Source organism: Dipodomys spectabilis, unplaced genomic scaffold (genome assembly GCF_019054845.1).
Source record: "Dipodomys spectabilis isolate Male_0828 unplaced genomic scaffold, ASM1905484v1 ptg000108l, whole genome shotgun sequence".
In the NCBI taxonomy this organism is placed as follows: domain Eukaryota; kingdom Metazoa; phylum Chordata; class Mammalia; order Rodentia; family Heteromyidae; genus Dipodomys; species Dipodomys spectabilis.
In genome coordinates this window covers 12,850,516-12,866,374 of record NW_024870785.1, presented here as the reverse complement: position 1 = coordinate 12,866,374, position 15,859 = coordinate 12,850,516, and the positions used below count along the sequence as shown (strand labels likewise).

General features: G+C 44.5%; 1 protein-coding gene across 1 annotated transcript in view; it reads left to right on the top strand.

Annotated features, from left to right (window-relative positions):
- The window catches only part of Prtg (protogenin), a gene marked incomplete at its 5' end in the record, with an annotated part of 68,626 nt that overhangs the window by 32,503 nt on the left and 20,264 nt on the right, over positions 1-15,859 (top strand). The window contains 3 exons of the mRNA XM_042687601.1: positions 407-571; positions 1,459-1,764; positions 3,436-3,624. Coding sequence (XP_042543535.1) covers positions 407-571; positions 1,459-1,764; positions 3,436-3,624 — 660 coding nt within the window. The remainder of the gene's footprint in view (positions 1-406; positions 572-1,458; positions 1,765-3,435; positions 3,625-15,859) is intronic.

The window sequence follows — 15,859 nt, the reverse complement described above, 5'->3', positions numbered from 1 at the left end:
TTGTTTTCCTAAAGAACAGAGTTTTCACATTCCCCTACCGGCTCTCTGTTCAAAAGAAAAAGAAACCACTGGTGTAAGCCTGGACCCCGCCCCGCGTTCTGCCATGATGATGTGTCTCTGTACGTGGACTCTGGTCTCTGCCCCGTGTTTTGGACCGAATGGCAGATGAAGTTGAGAGAAGACGTATGCCTTCGGACATGTGGTCCATAGCAAGACGTATCGCTTGATTACTTGTAGGGAAACAATGAAGTGCTGTGAAAACGGTGTGTGCCATGAAGGCAGCAAGCCCCAGAGCAGACACAGACGAGGGCCAGACTCCGCCCCTTGTGTTTCATTATCAGGGAAAATGGTCTTGCTCATGTTATGTGGAATATGTGTAATTTTTAAAAGTGGACTTTCCCTCTAGGTTTAAATAATGAAGAATATCAAGTAGTTCTTGGGAATGACACAACCCATTACATTATTGATGATTTAGAACCTGCCAGCAACTACACTTTCTACATTGTGGCCTACATGCCCATGGGGGCTAGCCAGATGTCAGACCACGTGACACAGAACACCCTGGAGGATGGTAAGAGGACCGTGCTTCTGGATAGGTTTATACAACACAATCGTGCAGCTGTGCAGTCACCTCTCCATGAATGAGTGTGCATCACGTGAGAGAACATACCTTTTCTTGTTTTAGGAAAGCCAGGCGCTGGTGGCTCAACGCCTGTTAAGCCTAGCTTACCCAAGAGGCTGAGATCTGAGGATCACAGTTCAAAGCCAGCTTGGGCAGGAAAGTCCAAGAGACTCTGAGCTCTTAATTAACCAGCAAAAAAGCCCATAGTGGAGCTGTGTTTCAAGTGGTAGAGCATCAGCCAAGCACAAGCATGAGGCCCTGAGTTCACGTACTACAATTGGCGCATGTGCGTGCATGCACGCACACGCACAGACACAGACACAGCGTGGATTGACAGGCAGTGAGTGTATCAGTGTAGACTAGATGTATGAAAACAGAATAATGAAACTGGATGATACTGATTTAGGAAGAGGAGACAGGAGAGTTATAGAAGGGTGAGACTGATCGGAATACATAGCAAACGTGTAGAAGGTCACAATAAAATAACCCCCCCCCCCCCCCCGAGTGAATGTAAACTAATAAAACAATACATGATGTGCCAGGCACTGATGACTCAAGCCTGTAATCCCAGCTGTTCAGGAGACAGATCTGAGGATCACGGTTTGAAGCCAGTCTAGGCAGGAAAATTCATGAGACTCTTATCTCCAATTAACCAGCAAAAAGCCGGAAGTAGAGGTGTGACTCAAATGGTAGAGTGTCAGCCTTGAGTGCAAAAATGTTTAGTGAGGATGCGAGGCCCTGCAGTTAAGCCCCAAGCAGCGTTCAGTGGCTGGGTGGCATTGCATAAAAGCGGCGGCTTGCTGAAGTATTGACCATGTGTTTTCCTCTATGACCAGTTCCTCTGAGACCTCCTGAAATTAGCTTGACCAGCCGCAGTCCCACGGACATCCTCATCTCCTGGCTGCCCATCCCCGCCAAGTATCGGCGTGGTCAGGTGGTCCTGTACCGCCTTTCCTTCCGCCTGAGCTCCGACAGCCACATCCAGGTCCTGGAGCTCCCCGGGACCACGCACGAGCACCTTCTGGAAGGCCTGAAACCCGACTGTGTCTATCTGGTCCGGATTGCTGCTGCCACCCGAGTGGGACTGGGGGAGTCGTCCGTGTGGACTTCACACAGGACCCCCAAAGCCACCAGTGTGCAAGGTACCCCCCCCCCCGAGGAACAGCGTGGTGCTCTCACTTTGGAACCAGATTTGCCCCTAATTATGCTTGGTGGTTTTTTGGTTTGTTTTTTTTTTTTTTGGTCGGTCGTAGGGCTTGAACTCTGGGCCTGGGCGCTGTCCCTCAGCTCTTCAGCTCAAGGCGAGCGCTCTACCACTTGAGCTACAGCGCCACTTCCGGTTTTCTAGTGGTTTATTGGAGATAGGAGTCTCACGGACTTTCTTGCCTGGGCTGGCTTTGAAGCCTGATCCTCAGTTCTCAGCCTCCTGAGTAGCTAGGATTACAGGCGTGAGCCACCAGCGCCCGGCTTGGTTTTTTTTTTTGCCGGTCCTGGGCCTTGAACTCTGGGCCTGGGTCTGCTGTCCCTAAGCTCCTTTTGCTCAAGGCTGGCACTATACCATTTGAGCTATGGCACTACTTCTGGCTTTTTCTGTGATGAATTGGAGATAAGAGTCTCACAGATTTTACTGTCCAGGCTGGCTTTGAACTGCAGTCCTCAGATCTCAGCTTCCTTAGCAGCTAGAATTACAGGTATGAACCACCAGTGCCAGGCTATGCTTACTTTTGTTGTTGGTGTCTTACAAATAAAAATATTCCACAGGTAGGGCTGGGAAGGTGGCTCAGTGGTAGAGTGCTTACTTTGCATGCATGAGGCCCTGGGTTCGATTCCTCAGCACCATATAAGCAGAAAAAGCCGGAAGTGGCACTGTGGCTCAAGTGGTAGAGCGCTAGCCTTGAGCTGAAGAGCTGAGGGACAGTGCCCAGGCCCAGAGTTCAGGCCCCACGACTGACCAAAAAAAAAAAAAAAAAAAATTCCACAGGTGGTGGAGTTAGTTGGAAACATTGAAAGTTTTTATTTCTAGTCCCTTTGGATTAGAACTAACTAGTGGATAAACTACTGATGGGCTTTGGAAAACTTTCTCGGACAGATCAGCCCGATCAATCAGAATTAGTAGAGGGAATATATTAAGGGAGACTTTCATATTGCTCTATTATATTATTTTAAGAAATCATCAGTTCAAAAGAAAGAAAAGAGATAGGCATGGTGCTATACCCCTGTAATCCAAGCTATTCATCCAGAGATAGGAAGATTGGGATTCAGGACCAGCCTGGGCAAAAGTTAATGTGAGATCTTATTTGGGAAACAGGAAAAAAAAAAAAAAAAAAAAAAGCAAAAGACAGTGATATGGTTCAATGTGGTAGGTTAAAGAAAGAGAAAGAGAGGAGGGTGGCGGGGGAGAATGATGAGTAAAAAGAAGGAAGGAAGGAGAGAGAAGGAAGGGAGAGGGAGGAGGTCTATGAGAATGGAAAATTCTAGCCCTCTTACTCATGACTGATTTTAGTATTATTTGACGATAATGCTTGTTCTCTATCACAGAAGGGTATTGAATGGTCAGAACCAGAAAATACTGCTTCTTTGAAAAAAATTACCTTTAATGAAGAAATATTAAATAGACAAATACTTGTGCAGATAGTATTTTGTTATCATAGCCTTTCAAGTAGTGCGCTCTCTCTTGCTGACAATTTGGACAGTGAAGTTAGGCTGTCAGGTAGGAAGCATTGGCGCTGTCCCACAGGCCTGCCCTCCGTAGCCTTCGGAGGGTGGGTCATGGGTCATTAACACTGCATTCATTTCCTGGTGAATTCTTCTAGCCCCGAAGTCTCCAGAGCTGTATCTGGACCCTCTGAACTGCACCACGATTTCGGTGAGGTGGCAGCTGGGCGCTCAGGACCGAGCCGCCGTCCGGGGCTACAAGCTCTTCTACAAAGAAGAGGGGCAGCAGGAACACGGCCCGATCTTCCTACGTACCAGCGACCTTCTCTACACACTCAGTGGCCTGGGTGAGTCCTTCGGGGCCGCCTTCCATCCTTCCTCCCTGGCCAGTTGGGAACAAAAGGTTTTGGGTGTAAGGCTAGAGTAAACCATCGTGATGGTGCAGAGATTGGGTTCATTTTTGGTTTGTTTGTGCCGTCACTGAGGCATAACTCAGGGTCTGGGTGCTGGTTCACTCCAGGCTGGCGCTCTACCACTTCAGCCCCAGCTTTAAATGTTGACTTTGTGGTGGTTAATCTAACACACACTCTTGCCTAGGCTGGCTTCGAACCTTGTTCCTCACATTCAGCCTCCAGAGTAGCTAGGATTACAAGAGTAAGTTCTGCCCTTTCAGATGTTTAGTAGGCTTGCTGCTGCTCTGCCCTCCAGCCCTGTCTGTCCTTCCTTCCTTCCTTCCTTCCTTCCTTCCTTCCTTCCTTCCTTCCTTCCTTCCTTCCTTCCTTCGTTTTGTTGGTCGTGAGGCTTGAACTCAGCTTGGGCGCTGTCCCTGCGCTCTTGCTCAAGGAGAGCACTCTACCACTTGAGCCACAGCGCCACTTCAGTTTTCTAGTGCTTTATTGGAGATAAGAGTCTCAGCCGGGCGCTGGTGGCTCACGCCTGTAATCCTAGCTACTCAGGAGGCTGAGATCTGAGGATCGCGGTTCAAAGCCAGCCCGGGCAGAAGACACCATGAAACTCCTATCTCCAATAAACCACCAGAAAACTGGAAGTGGCGCTGTAGCTCAAGTGGTAGAGCGCTCACTTTGAGCTGAAGAGCTGAGGGACAGCACCTAGGCCCAGAGTTCAAGCCCCACGACCGACCAAAAAAAAAAAAAAAAGAGTCTCATGGACAAGTCCAAGCTGGCTTTGAGTCGTGATCCTCAGATCTTGGCCTCCTGAGTAGCTGGGATTATAGGCGTGAGCCACCGGAGCCCAGCTCTGTTTTTCTTTCTTTTCTTTTTTTTTTTTTTTTTGGGGGGGGGGTCTGGTTGTGGGGCCTGAACTCTGGGCCTAGGCGCTGTCCCTCAGCTCTTCAGTTCAAGGCTAGCGCTCTACCACTTTAGCCACAGCGCCACTTCCGGCTTTTTTTCTTTTTGGTTATGTGGTGCTGAGGAATCGAACCCAGGGCCTCATGCATGCAAGGCAAGCGCTCTACCACTGAGCCAACTTCCCAGCCCCTGTTATTCTTTCTTGAATTCAATGCTGGTAGAGGAAAATCTGATTGATTATTGTGGGCTTAGTTTCATATATGATAGGAATGTAGAATGAGGATTTCACTCAATGAGCAAACAATTATTATTATCTTTTTGTCAGTTGTGGGGCTTGAACTCAGGGCTTGGGCGCTATCCCTGAACTCCTTTGCTCAAGGTTAGCACTCTACCATTTCGAGCCACAACACCACTTCTGTACTTCTGGTGGTTCATTGGAGATAAGAGTCACACAGACTTTCCTGCACAGGCTTGCTTTGAACCACAAACTTCAGATCTCAGCCTTGTGAGTAGCTAAGACCACAGGTGTAAGTCACCAGTGCCCAGCTTTCAAATAATGTTTAATAAGAAAGTTTAAATTTTAATTTGCCTGAGAATGTTGTTATGGCATAAAGTAATTTATATATGGTATATAAAATGCTGCAGTTCCCGTATGTACATTCACTTCACGTAGCTCTGACCCGAGAACACTGGAGAAAAAGACATTAGCTGTGTGTCTTTCACCTGTCTTCGTTGAGTTTTATTCCCTGTCCTTCTGATCTTTGCTGGCTGAAAAAGAGTTTTATGCTATAAACATGCATGGTATAGGGGCTGGGAATGTGGCTTAGTGGTAAAGTGCTTGCCTAGCCTGCATGGAGCCCTGAGTTCGATTCCTCAATATCTATAAACAGAAAAAGCCAAAAATGGCGCTGTGGCTCAAGTGGTAGAGTGCTAGCCTCGAGCAAAAGAAGCTCAGGGACAGTGCTCAGGCCCTGAGTTCAAGCCCCAGGGCTGGCAAAAAAAAAACCCAACAAAAAACCATGTATGGTAGAAAGTAAAGAAAAAAAATTTCCAACTAAAATGGATTTATGACTGAGCAGATGAGCCCTTTAATCATCAAGTTAGCTCTTTGTGGATTGCATATAAAGTCTCACACTGAACATCAAGCACTTGACATTGGCAGCTTGGACACATGCTAGAATTTTCCCTAGCACTCTGGTATTCCTTGTAGGCGCCCTTTGGAGGCCAGGGAAGGAAGAGACTCAGTGAGCCTGTGCGGGTCTCTGTCCTTCCCTCCCTCTCTCCCTACTTCCCTCCCTTCTTCCCTCCCAGCAGCACTGGGCTTGAGTCCTGCCTCCTGAGAAGCCGGGCTGGGAACTGTTGTCCAGATGCAGGGATATTGAAACCTATTTTTCCCACAGTTCCCTGCTGTAGTTCTCCATATGGGCTTTTGCTTCTAATCTTATTATCCGAGTTTTAATTGAATCTACATTTGGCCAAATAGATTTACTACCGATTTCTGTCACACGGCTTTATGAGTGATGAGACGGTACAGATGTTGCAGGCCGACCTGCCCTCACGCGTTGATTGTGAGGTGATGTGAGCCTTCTGTCCCCCGAGTGAGCGGTGTGAATCCTGCCTCTGCCTCCCAGTGCCTGGTGCCTCTCCAAGGCTTTATCATTGATTGCAGACACGTTTTATTTGGTTTTCAGTGGGGATCAGGATTCGTAATGGTTGTTGATGGAAAAAAAAAAATCATAGATTGAGCACAGTGCTTCAATTGGCTTTGCTGTTAAGGGAGCTTTTGCAATTCTATGTATTTTCTTTTTTCTTTTCGGGTCCGGTCATGGGGCCTGAACTCTGGGCCTGGGCGCTGTCCCTCAGTTCTTCAGCTCAAGGCTAGTGCTCTACCACTTGAGCCACAGCACCACTTCTGGCTTTTTTCTTTTTTGCTTATGTGGTGCTGAGGAATCGAACCCAGGGCCTCGTGCATGCAAGGCAAGAGCTCTACCACTGAGCCACCTTCCCAGCCCCTCTATGTATTTTCTATATATATAAAAGTACATTCCAAAGGTGTTCCTCTTCAGCAGAACATTAAAAGTAGCTTATACTATTGAAATGACTAATTTTGGAACCAAACAAAATCAGGCTTCTACTTGTGGAACGTTCAGAGAAATCTTTTTCTAAAACTGACACTAAAAGTAGTTCTTTAAGCCAGGTGCTCTTGGCTCCTGCCTGTCATCCTAGCTACTCAGGAGGCTGGCATCTGAGGGTTGCAGTTTGAAGTCAGCTCAGGCAGGAAAAGTCTGTGAGAGTCTTTATCTTTAATTAGTTACCAAGAACTGCAAGTGGAGTTACCACTTGAGTGGTAGAGCACCAACCTGGAGCAAAAAACTCAGGGACAGCACCCAGGCCCTGAGTTCAAGCCCCAGGACTGGCACAAAAAAAGTAGTTTTTTTTTTTTTGTCGGTCATGAGGCTTGAACTCTGGGCTTGGGTGCTGTCCCTGTGCTCTTCAGCTCAAGGTGAGCGCTCTAACGCTGGAGCCACAGCCTCACTTCTGGTTTTCTAATGGTTTATTGGAGATCAGAGTCTCACAGACTTTCCTGCCCGGGCTGGCTTTGAACTGTGATCCTCAGATCTCAGCCTCCTGAGTAGCTAGGATTACAGGCATGAGCCACTGGCTCCTGGCTAAAAAAAGAAGTTCTTTAAATTGTTTAATTCTCTACAGATATATACAGATGCCTAAATTTGGAGAGAAATGGAAGCATGCATATGTATGTGTGTGGGTGATTATATATATATATATACATACACACATATATAGGTATAGATATCTATATATGTATCTATATATAGATATAGATATCTAGATATATCTATCTGTATATATATATATATATATATATACACACATATATATACACCTATATATACATACGTGCACACACATACAGAATATATTTGTGTATATTTGTAAAGAGAAGAAGATAGATCTATTCTGTTGGGCTCTTTTGTAATATCCAGAAAATAAGCTCTCAAAACTATAACCTTTAGGTTTTAAAAATAGGTCTTGGTTTTTATGTTGTAGCATCCATTGTATATGCTATTTTGACTTGTTTAAAATCAGATTTCATTTTATTTTATTTTAATTTGTGCCAGTCCTGGGTCTTTGAGCTGAGAGGGTCTGGGCACTGCCCCCTGAGCTTTGTTGCTCGCTGCGAGCACTCTGCTGTGTGAGGCATAGCTCTACTTTGAGCTTTTTTTGGTGGTTAATAGAAGATTAAGAGTCTCATGCACTTTCTTCCTTGGGCTCTCTTCCTACCATGATCCTCAGATCTCAGTGTCCTGAGTAGGATTATAGGCCTGAACTACTGGTGCCCGGCTACAATCAGATTTTAAATGAGTAAACTAAGAAGTTACTTTTGTGGTTGGCATGCCTTTTATGTGACATAACTGCATGTCTCTATGTCTGGACCACTTGTAGCTCACGATCAGAGGTCTCTAGGCAGCTGGGGCTTCCTGATTGGGCACCAGGTTCCGTTCCTCTTAAAATTTCAGCCTGAATGGCTGGCTAGCAGTGAGTGATCCAGTTATGTGGGTTTAAGCACTGTATAGCTACTAACTAAATCACCTTTTTTTTTCTTCTCCATTCCCGGGGCTTGAACTCAGGGTCTGGGCACTGTCCCTGAGCTTCTTTTGCTCAAGGCTAGCACTTTACCACTTGAGCCACAGCGCTCCTTCCCAGCTTTTTCTGTGTATGTGGTACTAAGAAATCGAACCCAGGGCTTCATGCATGCTATGCAAGCACTCTACCACTAAGCCACCTTCCCAGCCCCTAAATCACCTTTAAAGTGCCCATTTATTTATTTGTTTTGCCTGTCCTGGGGCTTGGACTCAAGACCTTTTGCTCTTGCTTAGCTTTTATTCATTCAAAGCCAGTGTTCTACCACTTGAGCCACACCTCAGCTTCTGGCTTTTTGCTAGTTGATTAAAGATAAGAGTGTCTCAGCTTTGTCTGCCAGGGATCACTTTAAACCATGATCCTCAGATCTCAGCCTCCTGCATAGCCAGGATTGTAGATGTGAGGCTCTGTGAGATGCCTGGCTTAATGTGGCTTTTCTAGAAAATCAGGGCTGATGCTTGGCCAGGTTCAGAACAAGCAAGGGCTCATAGTTCTCGCTGTCGTCCTTACTTTGGGGTGCCGGGAGGGCAGTGTGTTCTGTTAACTGGACAGCTGGCCATCTGTGGACATGTCTAGCGGGAGCATCTGGCGGTGGCTGCCTGTTTAAGAGAGTGATGTGTCCAGAGGGCAGTAGGTTAAGGGCGTCGGGTCTGTGTCTCCCAGGGTGAATGCACGCTCTCGTGAGCTCGTCCGCATTAGACTTGAGCTCACCGGAGCTGCATCTACTAAGTGGGTTTGGAAATGACATTTCTACGCTTCTGTTTGCTGATTCCGTGTCAATTTTGTGTAACAAACTGCTGTCTCAAAATCTCATTTTCGTGTCCTTACGCATGCTTCCTTTTGTTTCTACTTCCGGCAATTAAGTTTCCAATGGAAAGAGTATGTTATCTGGACACACTCCTTGTGAATCCATGCTGGTTATTAGTTTCTAAGAGAAAAAAAATAACAAAGCTGGGCTCACACATGTAAATCCTAGGACCTCTGAGGATCACAGGCTAATCTGTGAGACTTTTATCTTCAGTTAAACAACAGAAAAGCCAGAAGTGGAGCTATGGCTCAAGTGGTAGAGTGCCAGCCTTCAGCAAAAAAAAGTAGAGTGATAGAGCCAGGTCTTAAGTTCAAGCCTTAGGACCAGCATCAAACAAAACAAAGCAATGAAAACCAGATGTATTTATGTCTTCAGTTCATTTAAGAAGCAGTTTAAGATATTTTTCTAAATAGGATATTATCGTATGGTGTAGGATGTGACAGAGTTAACCTGTGCTTAAAACAAGAGATTAAATCAAAAGCTATTTAATTAAATAGCTTTAACACAGATGTATCCAGTTTTCTACCACATATCTGATGAAATTCAATTGTATCTAGTAAGGAAACATTTTAGAATACTTTATTTTAAAATCTCACATCTGAGATGTGGACTATTTCTCTTTTTAGGTGGTTAAATCTATACTAAAGATTATTATCTTCAATGTAAGTAATAGTATAAATAGTTGTAGAGCAATAGGCATGTTTTGATGTTGCAAGTTTGTTCAGGTTTGACTTTGAAATGTAGCTTGGTTTTTTGGTTAAAACTGGTTTACTCTAGATTAACAGGTAAAACATTAGGCTGGTTATGATCGACTCTAAATGGTGATGTGAGGTTTGCACCAGGATTTGGCATTTTTGTATGATTGTAATTCACTACATAATGATTATTTTCACCTTGTAATGATTGTTTTATTATTATTATCATTACCATTTTCCTGTACTGGAGAGAGAGAGAGAGAGAGTATATACCTGTTCTGCTTGAACTCAGGGCCTCAGGCTCTTGCTGGGCTCTTTCCCAAGGCTGGTGCTCTATCATTTGAGCTACACGTCTCCTGCTAGCTTTATACTAGTTAGAGGTAAGAGAGTCTCTTGTATTTGTCTGCTCTTGGTAGGCTTCATACTTTAATCTTAACCTCCAGAATAGGTAGGATTACAGGCATGAGCCACTAGTGGTGGGTGCCTGGCTGGAGTGAGGTTGAACTAAGGGCCTCGCACTCATTCAGCTTGCTTGCTTAGCTGGCTCTCTACCACCTGAGCCACACCTCCTGCCCAACTTTTTTCTGGTAATTTTGTAAGATAAAGTGTCGGATTTTTTTTTTTCAGAGCTGGTTTTGAACTGTGATCCTCCAGGTCTTAAACTCCTAAGTAGCTGGGATTACTACCCAATAAAATAACCAAGTCACTTTATTATTATTTTTTTTCTTAGTACTTTCAGTGTTCAGTTTATTTGTAAGGTATATATAATATCCCAAAATAAACTGAAGCAAAATTCATACTACATATTCTCTGAGAGTAGATTGAAAAATATTTTTTTTGTCTATTTCAAAGATTGACTTTATGCTGGAAGTTAGGGAGAAAAGAAATTTTGGGAGACTTACTCATTTTAGAGTCCCTCAGCAAGTTTGTAAAGAAGATTGCTAGAATCAAGTTGGATTTCCAGCTATTACCTTTTGCAGTAATAGATTAAGGTTTACTCATATGCTTTGCACATCACAAACAGAAACCAAGGGCTCCGTGCAGTTGGTGAAACCAGTTGTTATGCAAATTAATCTGTAACCTTTCCATTCAACTCAAGGCAAAAGATTTTTTGGTACCAGTACTGGAGCTTGAACTCAGGACCTTATGGTTTGTCTCGCGTGGCTTTTTCCTATAGAAGCCGGGTGCTGTGTCACTTGAGCCACAGCTCCACCTCTGGCTTTTTGGAGGTTGATTGGAGAAAAGAGTCCCATGAACTTTCCTGCCCAGGCTGGCCTCAAAAAAACGATCCTCAGATCGGAGCCTCTTGAGTACCTAGAATTACAGGTATAAGCTATCAGTGCCTAGGCTTGGCTTAGCTTTTATTTTTTCCCCCCCTGGTTGTGGGGCCTGAACTCTGGGCCTGGGCGCTGTCCCTCAGCTCTTCTGCTCAAGGCTAGCGCTCTACCACTTGAGCCACAGCGCCACTTCTGGCTTTTTCTGCTTATGTGGTGCTGAGGAATGGAACCCAGGGCCTCATGCATGCAAGGCAAGCACTGAGTCAAAAAAAAAAAAAAGACTTAAGTAGGAGAAACAAATCATAAGAATGAAGAATCTCAGGTCCTTTTGGATGGGGGGGGTAGGGGATGGGGGGGAATGACATAGTCAACAAATCCTACTGGAATTTCTCTTACTGTGGTTTAGGTGAAACTTCACACATTTGTATTTCCTGAGTTAACAACTTTAGGTGGAATCTTTGGGGAAAAAAAAAAAAAACAACCAACCAATAGATTTTTTCCCCCTACTGTCCAAAACCTCTGGAAACAGACATTCTTCCCGTGTACACAAAGCTTTGTTTAGTTTGGTGCTACTCGAAACATGATCAGGTTCTGTCATTTACCACAAAAGACAGAAGAAAATGAAATCAGAAGCAAAGGAAATTCAGAGATTTGGGGCCGTGCTATTTGGGTCCTGGAAGAGATACAGACTGTTTTTCCATCAGAATGTCCTAGCAAATTACTGAAGGGATTTTGGCATTCTTCATTATTTGCAGAATGCCTGTTTATAACTTTTTTTTTTTTTTTTGCCAGTCCTGGGGCTTGAACTCAGGGCCTGGTCACTGTCCCCGAGCTTTTCTGTTCAAGGCTGCAACTCTACCACTTTGAGCCACAGCTCCACTTTAGGTTTTCTGGTGGGTAATTGGAGATAAGAGTGTCACTGGCAGTGGGCTGGCTTTGAACTGTGATCCTCAGATCTCAGCCTCCTGAATAGCTAGGATTATAGGTGTGAGCCCCTGGCGCCTTACAATGCTTGCTTTTCTGCTGCATACTATACTGTATCAGAACAGGATGAACAGAAGTGGAATGGTATGCTTAAGTTTAGGTCCTACTTGAAAAAAGTACTTTTGGAGAGCTGGGGTTGGGTTAGTGTTCAAGGCTTTGCCTAATGAAGGCCTAGGGTTCCATCCTCAGCATGCAAACCAACAAACTGAATCACTTTGGAGAGAGGAAAAAATTATAGCAAGCTGGGGTGCTGATGGCTTGCGCCTGTAATCCTGGCTACTCAGGAGGCTGAAATCTGAGGATCGAGGTTCACAGCCAGCCTGAACAGTAAAGTCTGGCTGACTCTTAACTTACAATTAATGAGTAAAAAGCCGGAAATGGAGTTGTGGCTCAAGTGGTACATTACCAGCCTTGAATGAATAAGCTCAGCCACAGATCCCTGACCCTAAGTCCTGGAACAAAAACAAAACAAAGGAAGTTTTTGAAAATGCAAGAGAATTCTGATATCCCCCTTTCCCCCCACTTAAATCTTTAGTCTTAAAAAAACTATCATTCTGAAATGCTCTAAAGCGTAGAATACTCTTTGGAAACCTTGTCTTGTTATTACCTGAGGTGTGTTATGTGAACAACAAAAAAAAAAACCTGAAAAGACAAAGCAAAGTTGTTTTTTCTCATCCCCAAGAACAAAGTGGATGCCTTTGCCATTTGTGGGTTTCAACAGCTGTGTGACAAGTTTCCCAGCACACAACAGCTGTGAGACAAGTTTCCCCGCACACAACAGCTGTGAGACAAGTTTCCCCCGCACGCACGCAGTGGAGGCGGCCGCCGCTCCGGGCAGCTGGCTTCTCTTTGTGAGAGCCACTAAAAAGTTAATATTCTGTGTTGTTGTTTTTTTTCTTCAGAAAGCACTTCATCTGTAAAAGACCAGCTCTTCCCCAACCTAAATTAGCTTACTGCATGATTCATATGCATAGGTTTTGTCTTCTTAAGAAAAAAAAAAAAGAAGAAGAAGAAAGAAGAAGAAAACTTGTCTACCCTAAAACCACCCAGGGCAGATAACTGCCGATAACCCTTTGACCTTTGGCACTGGGTGAAGATTTACAGTACCGAGGGGGCTTCACTTCACAGACTTGCTTGAAAAGAACCCTAAAGAAAGCAAGGCCCCTGTGGAGCCGGGGACAAAATAAGCTGGATAAGGAAATGCCATTATTTTAAAGGGCTGTGTCTTATTTTGCTTTTCTGCAGTACCAGTGCTGTGTGTGTCCCGGTCAGGACCACCGTGCAGCCCATTTCAGGGCAGATACCGGAGTGGTTCGGGATTTCTTGGTCATACATGTCTCCGTCTTCCTTGTTCTCAACGCATCTCCCTCTCGCCAGCTCCATCAAACTCCCATTTTAAAGATCAAAATGGTTTACATCGCCTTTTTTTTTCCCCCCCATCCCAAGCCAAGTGAAAGTATGAGTCCCTGAATTCAAGCCTCTGGTATAGGAACAAGAAACAAATTCAGATGACACTTAAAATTGACTTTTGAAGACGGGGGGGCATTAGTTCCTATATAATTATGTTCACATAATGATTTAATAATGATTTAAACGGACTCCTTGAACTCTTATTACTGCCTGGCTAGCTCAGTTAGTAGAACATGAGAGACTTTTATTTTTGCCTTCTAAAATATTCCAGTATTTTCTGAAGCATTTTGCATTTTTGAGTTGGTTCATTCTTTTTTTTTTTTTTTTTTTTACACTATTTTCTGTTTTTATGCGCATGCGTTAGTCAAACCCCCAGTAAAAGTTTCCTTCACCTAAGGAACGCACTGGTCCTTATCCTGAGGCATCTTCTGATGGGTCTCCGGTCCAGATGTTTCAAATGTTATTGTTCGGCAGGAAGGGAAGGAAGGTTCTGGTTAGCTAGGCATCCCTCTGTTTGGTCTGTCAGCATGGTCAGTGCTTGACTTGAATGGCCCACATCTCCTGAGAACAGAGAGGAAGAACTCTTGTAGGAGATTAAATCAATACTGTCCAGGAATCACACTGAATGTCAGCCCCGGGTCCACTCCACAAGTTCCTGGCGAATGCAAAGAATCTTTAGATGTGTGAGGTCCTTAAAGATCTAAGTAACTTAAAGGAGGGGAGCTTTTTGAAATGCCACCATTAGCACATGAAAGGAGCTTCTGGGTGGACAGGAAGAAAAAAAAAACACACATCCCAGTAATTGCTCTTTGTAGGATCCATTTTGCTTTCATTTTGGTCTTTGTCCTTAAAAAAAAAAAAAAAAACAACTGCATGCAAGTGAAAATTTTTAGGCTTTGTCCTACTTATGGCTTCCTTAGGGAAGAGGAAGCTTCCTGGAAGAAAAAAACATATTTTTAGCTTAGCCATTTTAAACTATTTTCATCATAGATTTCTTTTATTATTTATTTTGTGCGCTTGGGCTGGGGCTTGAACTCAGGGCTTGGAGGCCGTCCCTGAGCTTTTTCTCTTAAAGCAAAGGTGTTCTACCAATTGAATATCTCCATTTCTGGTTTCTTGCTGGTTAATTGGAGATGAGAGGTTTGGGATTTTTTTTTTTTTTTTCCGTCCAGGCTGGCTTCAAACCGTGATCCTCAGATGTCAGCCTCCTGAGTCGCTAAGATTGCAGGCGTGAGCCACTGGCACCCAGCTCTGAGTGTCTTTTAATACTACCTGAACTATATAGAATTTGATAACCAATTAACACGTTAGTGAGGGGTAGTTGGCTTGTATCCAAATGCTCCTAGAATTTCATTGTCTGCTAAGACAAAAATGTATTTCAGAGTGATGTATGCAGCAGAGTTTAAACGAGTAATGACCTAGTGCTTCTTATGCGTTTCAATGTAGGTAGAAACTCTAGTTTTTCTCATTAAGGAACTGAAGAGAAGTTTCAAGCTGTCTACCTGCATCTTGTCCTGTCTTGTAAGAGCGCTTCTATCCGCCAAGGCTTGAGTTTTGGAGGGGTGGTTGTCCCGTTCCAGATGTTTTTGTAATGAAACCGGGCACCTCCCGACCAAGTCACGGGAGTTCAGGAGATGATAGATGGCATTTTCATGTCGCCTCACACAAGGGTCAAAATGGCACGGCCAGCCCACGACAGAGAAACGGAGAAATGTTAGCTCTGGAAGGAAATTTACTTCCTGGCTACAGGGGAAGTTTGGCTGTCATGAATAGGCTCTCTCTTGTCAGTTTATAAAAATACTGTTTGTGAAGCATTGATGTGTGCGAGATGGTCCACACATGGGTGTTTGCTGACAGAGTAGCTGCTTAAACAAATGCTCAGCAAATACAGTACTGCAAGTCAAGGGGTCTTGCTTCTAGGAGAAGCATCAGTCTTGGCAGAAGTATTATCTCAAAGGAACTTACTTCATTTTCTGACCTACCTTCCTCCCTCCCTCCCTTCTTCTTTCCTTCTTTCCCTCCCTCCCCTTCCCCCTCTCCCTCTCTTTTCTTTCTTTCAGCTTGAAATCTGGGTCTGGGCACTGTCTTTGAGCTACTTTGGCTCAAGGCTAATTGCCCAAGCTGGCTTTGAACCATGATCCTCAGATCTCAGCCCAGCTCACTTTACTCCCTTTTAATCAGGAAGCCTGTATGTGGACACAGCTTCATTAGTATGGGTCACATAATTATTCTAAATTTGGGGAGAGTGGAGGATCTGAGGAACAAAGGTTGAGGTCAGCCCGGGCAGGAAAGTCCCCATGAAACTCTTTATCTCCAATGAACTACTCCAAAACCGGAAGTGGTGCTGTGGCTCAAGTGGTAGAGCGCTAGGTTCAGGGACAGTGCCCAGGCCCTGAGGTCAAGCCCCACAACCGACAAAAAAAAAAAAAAAAAGGAAG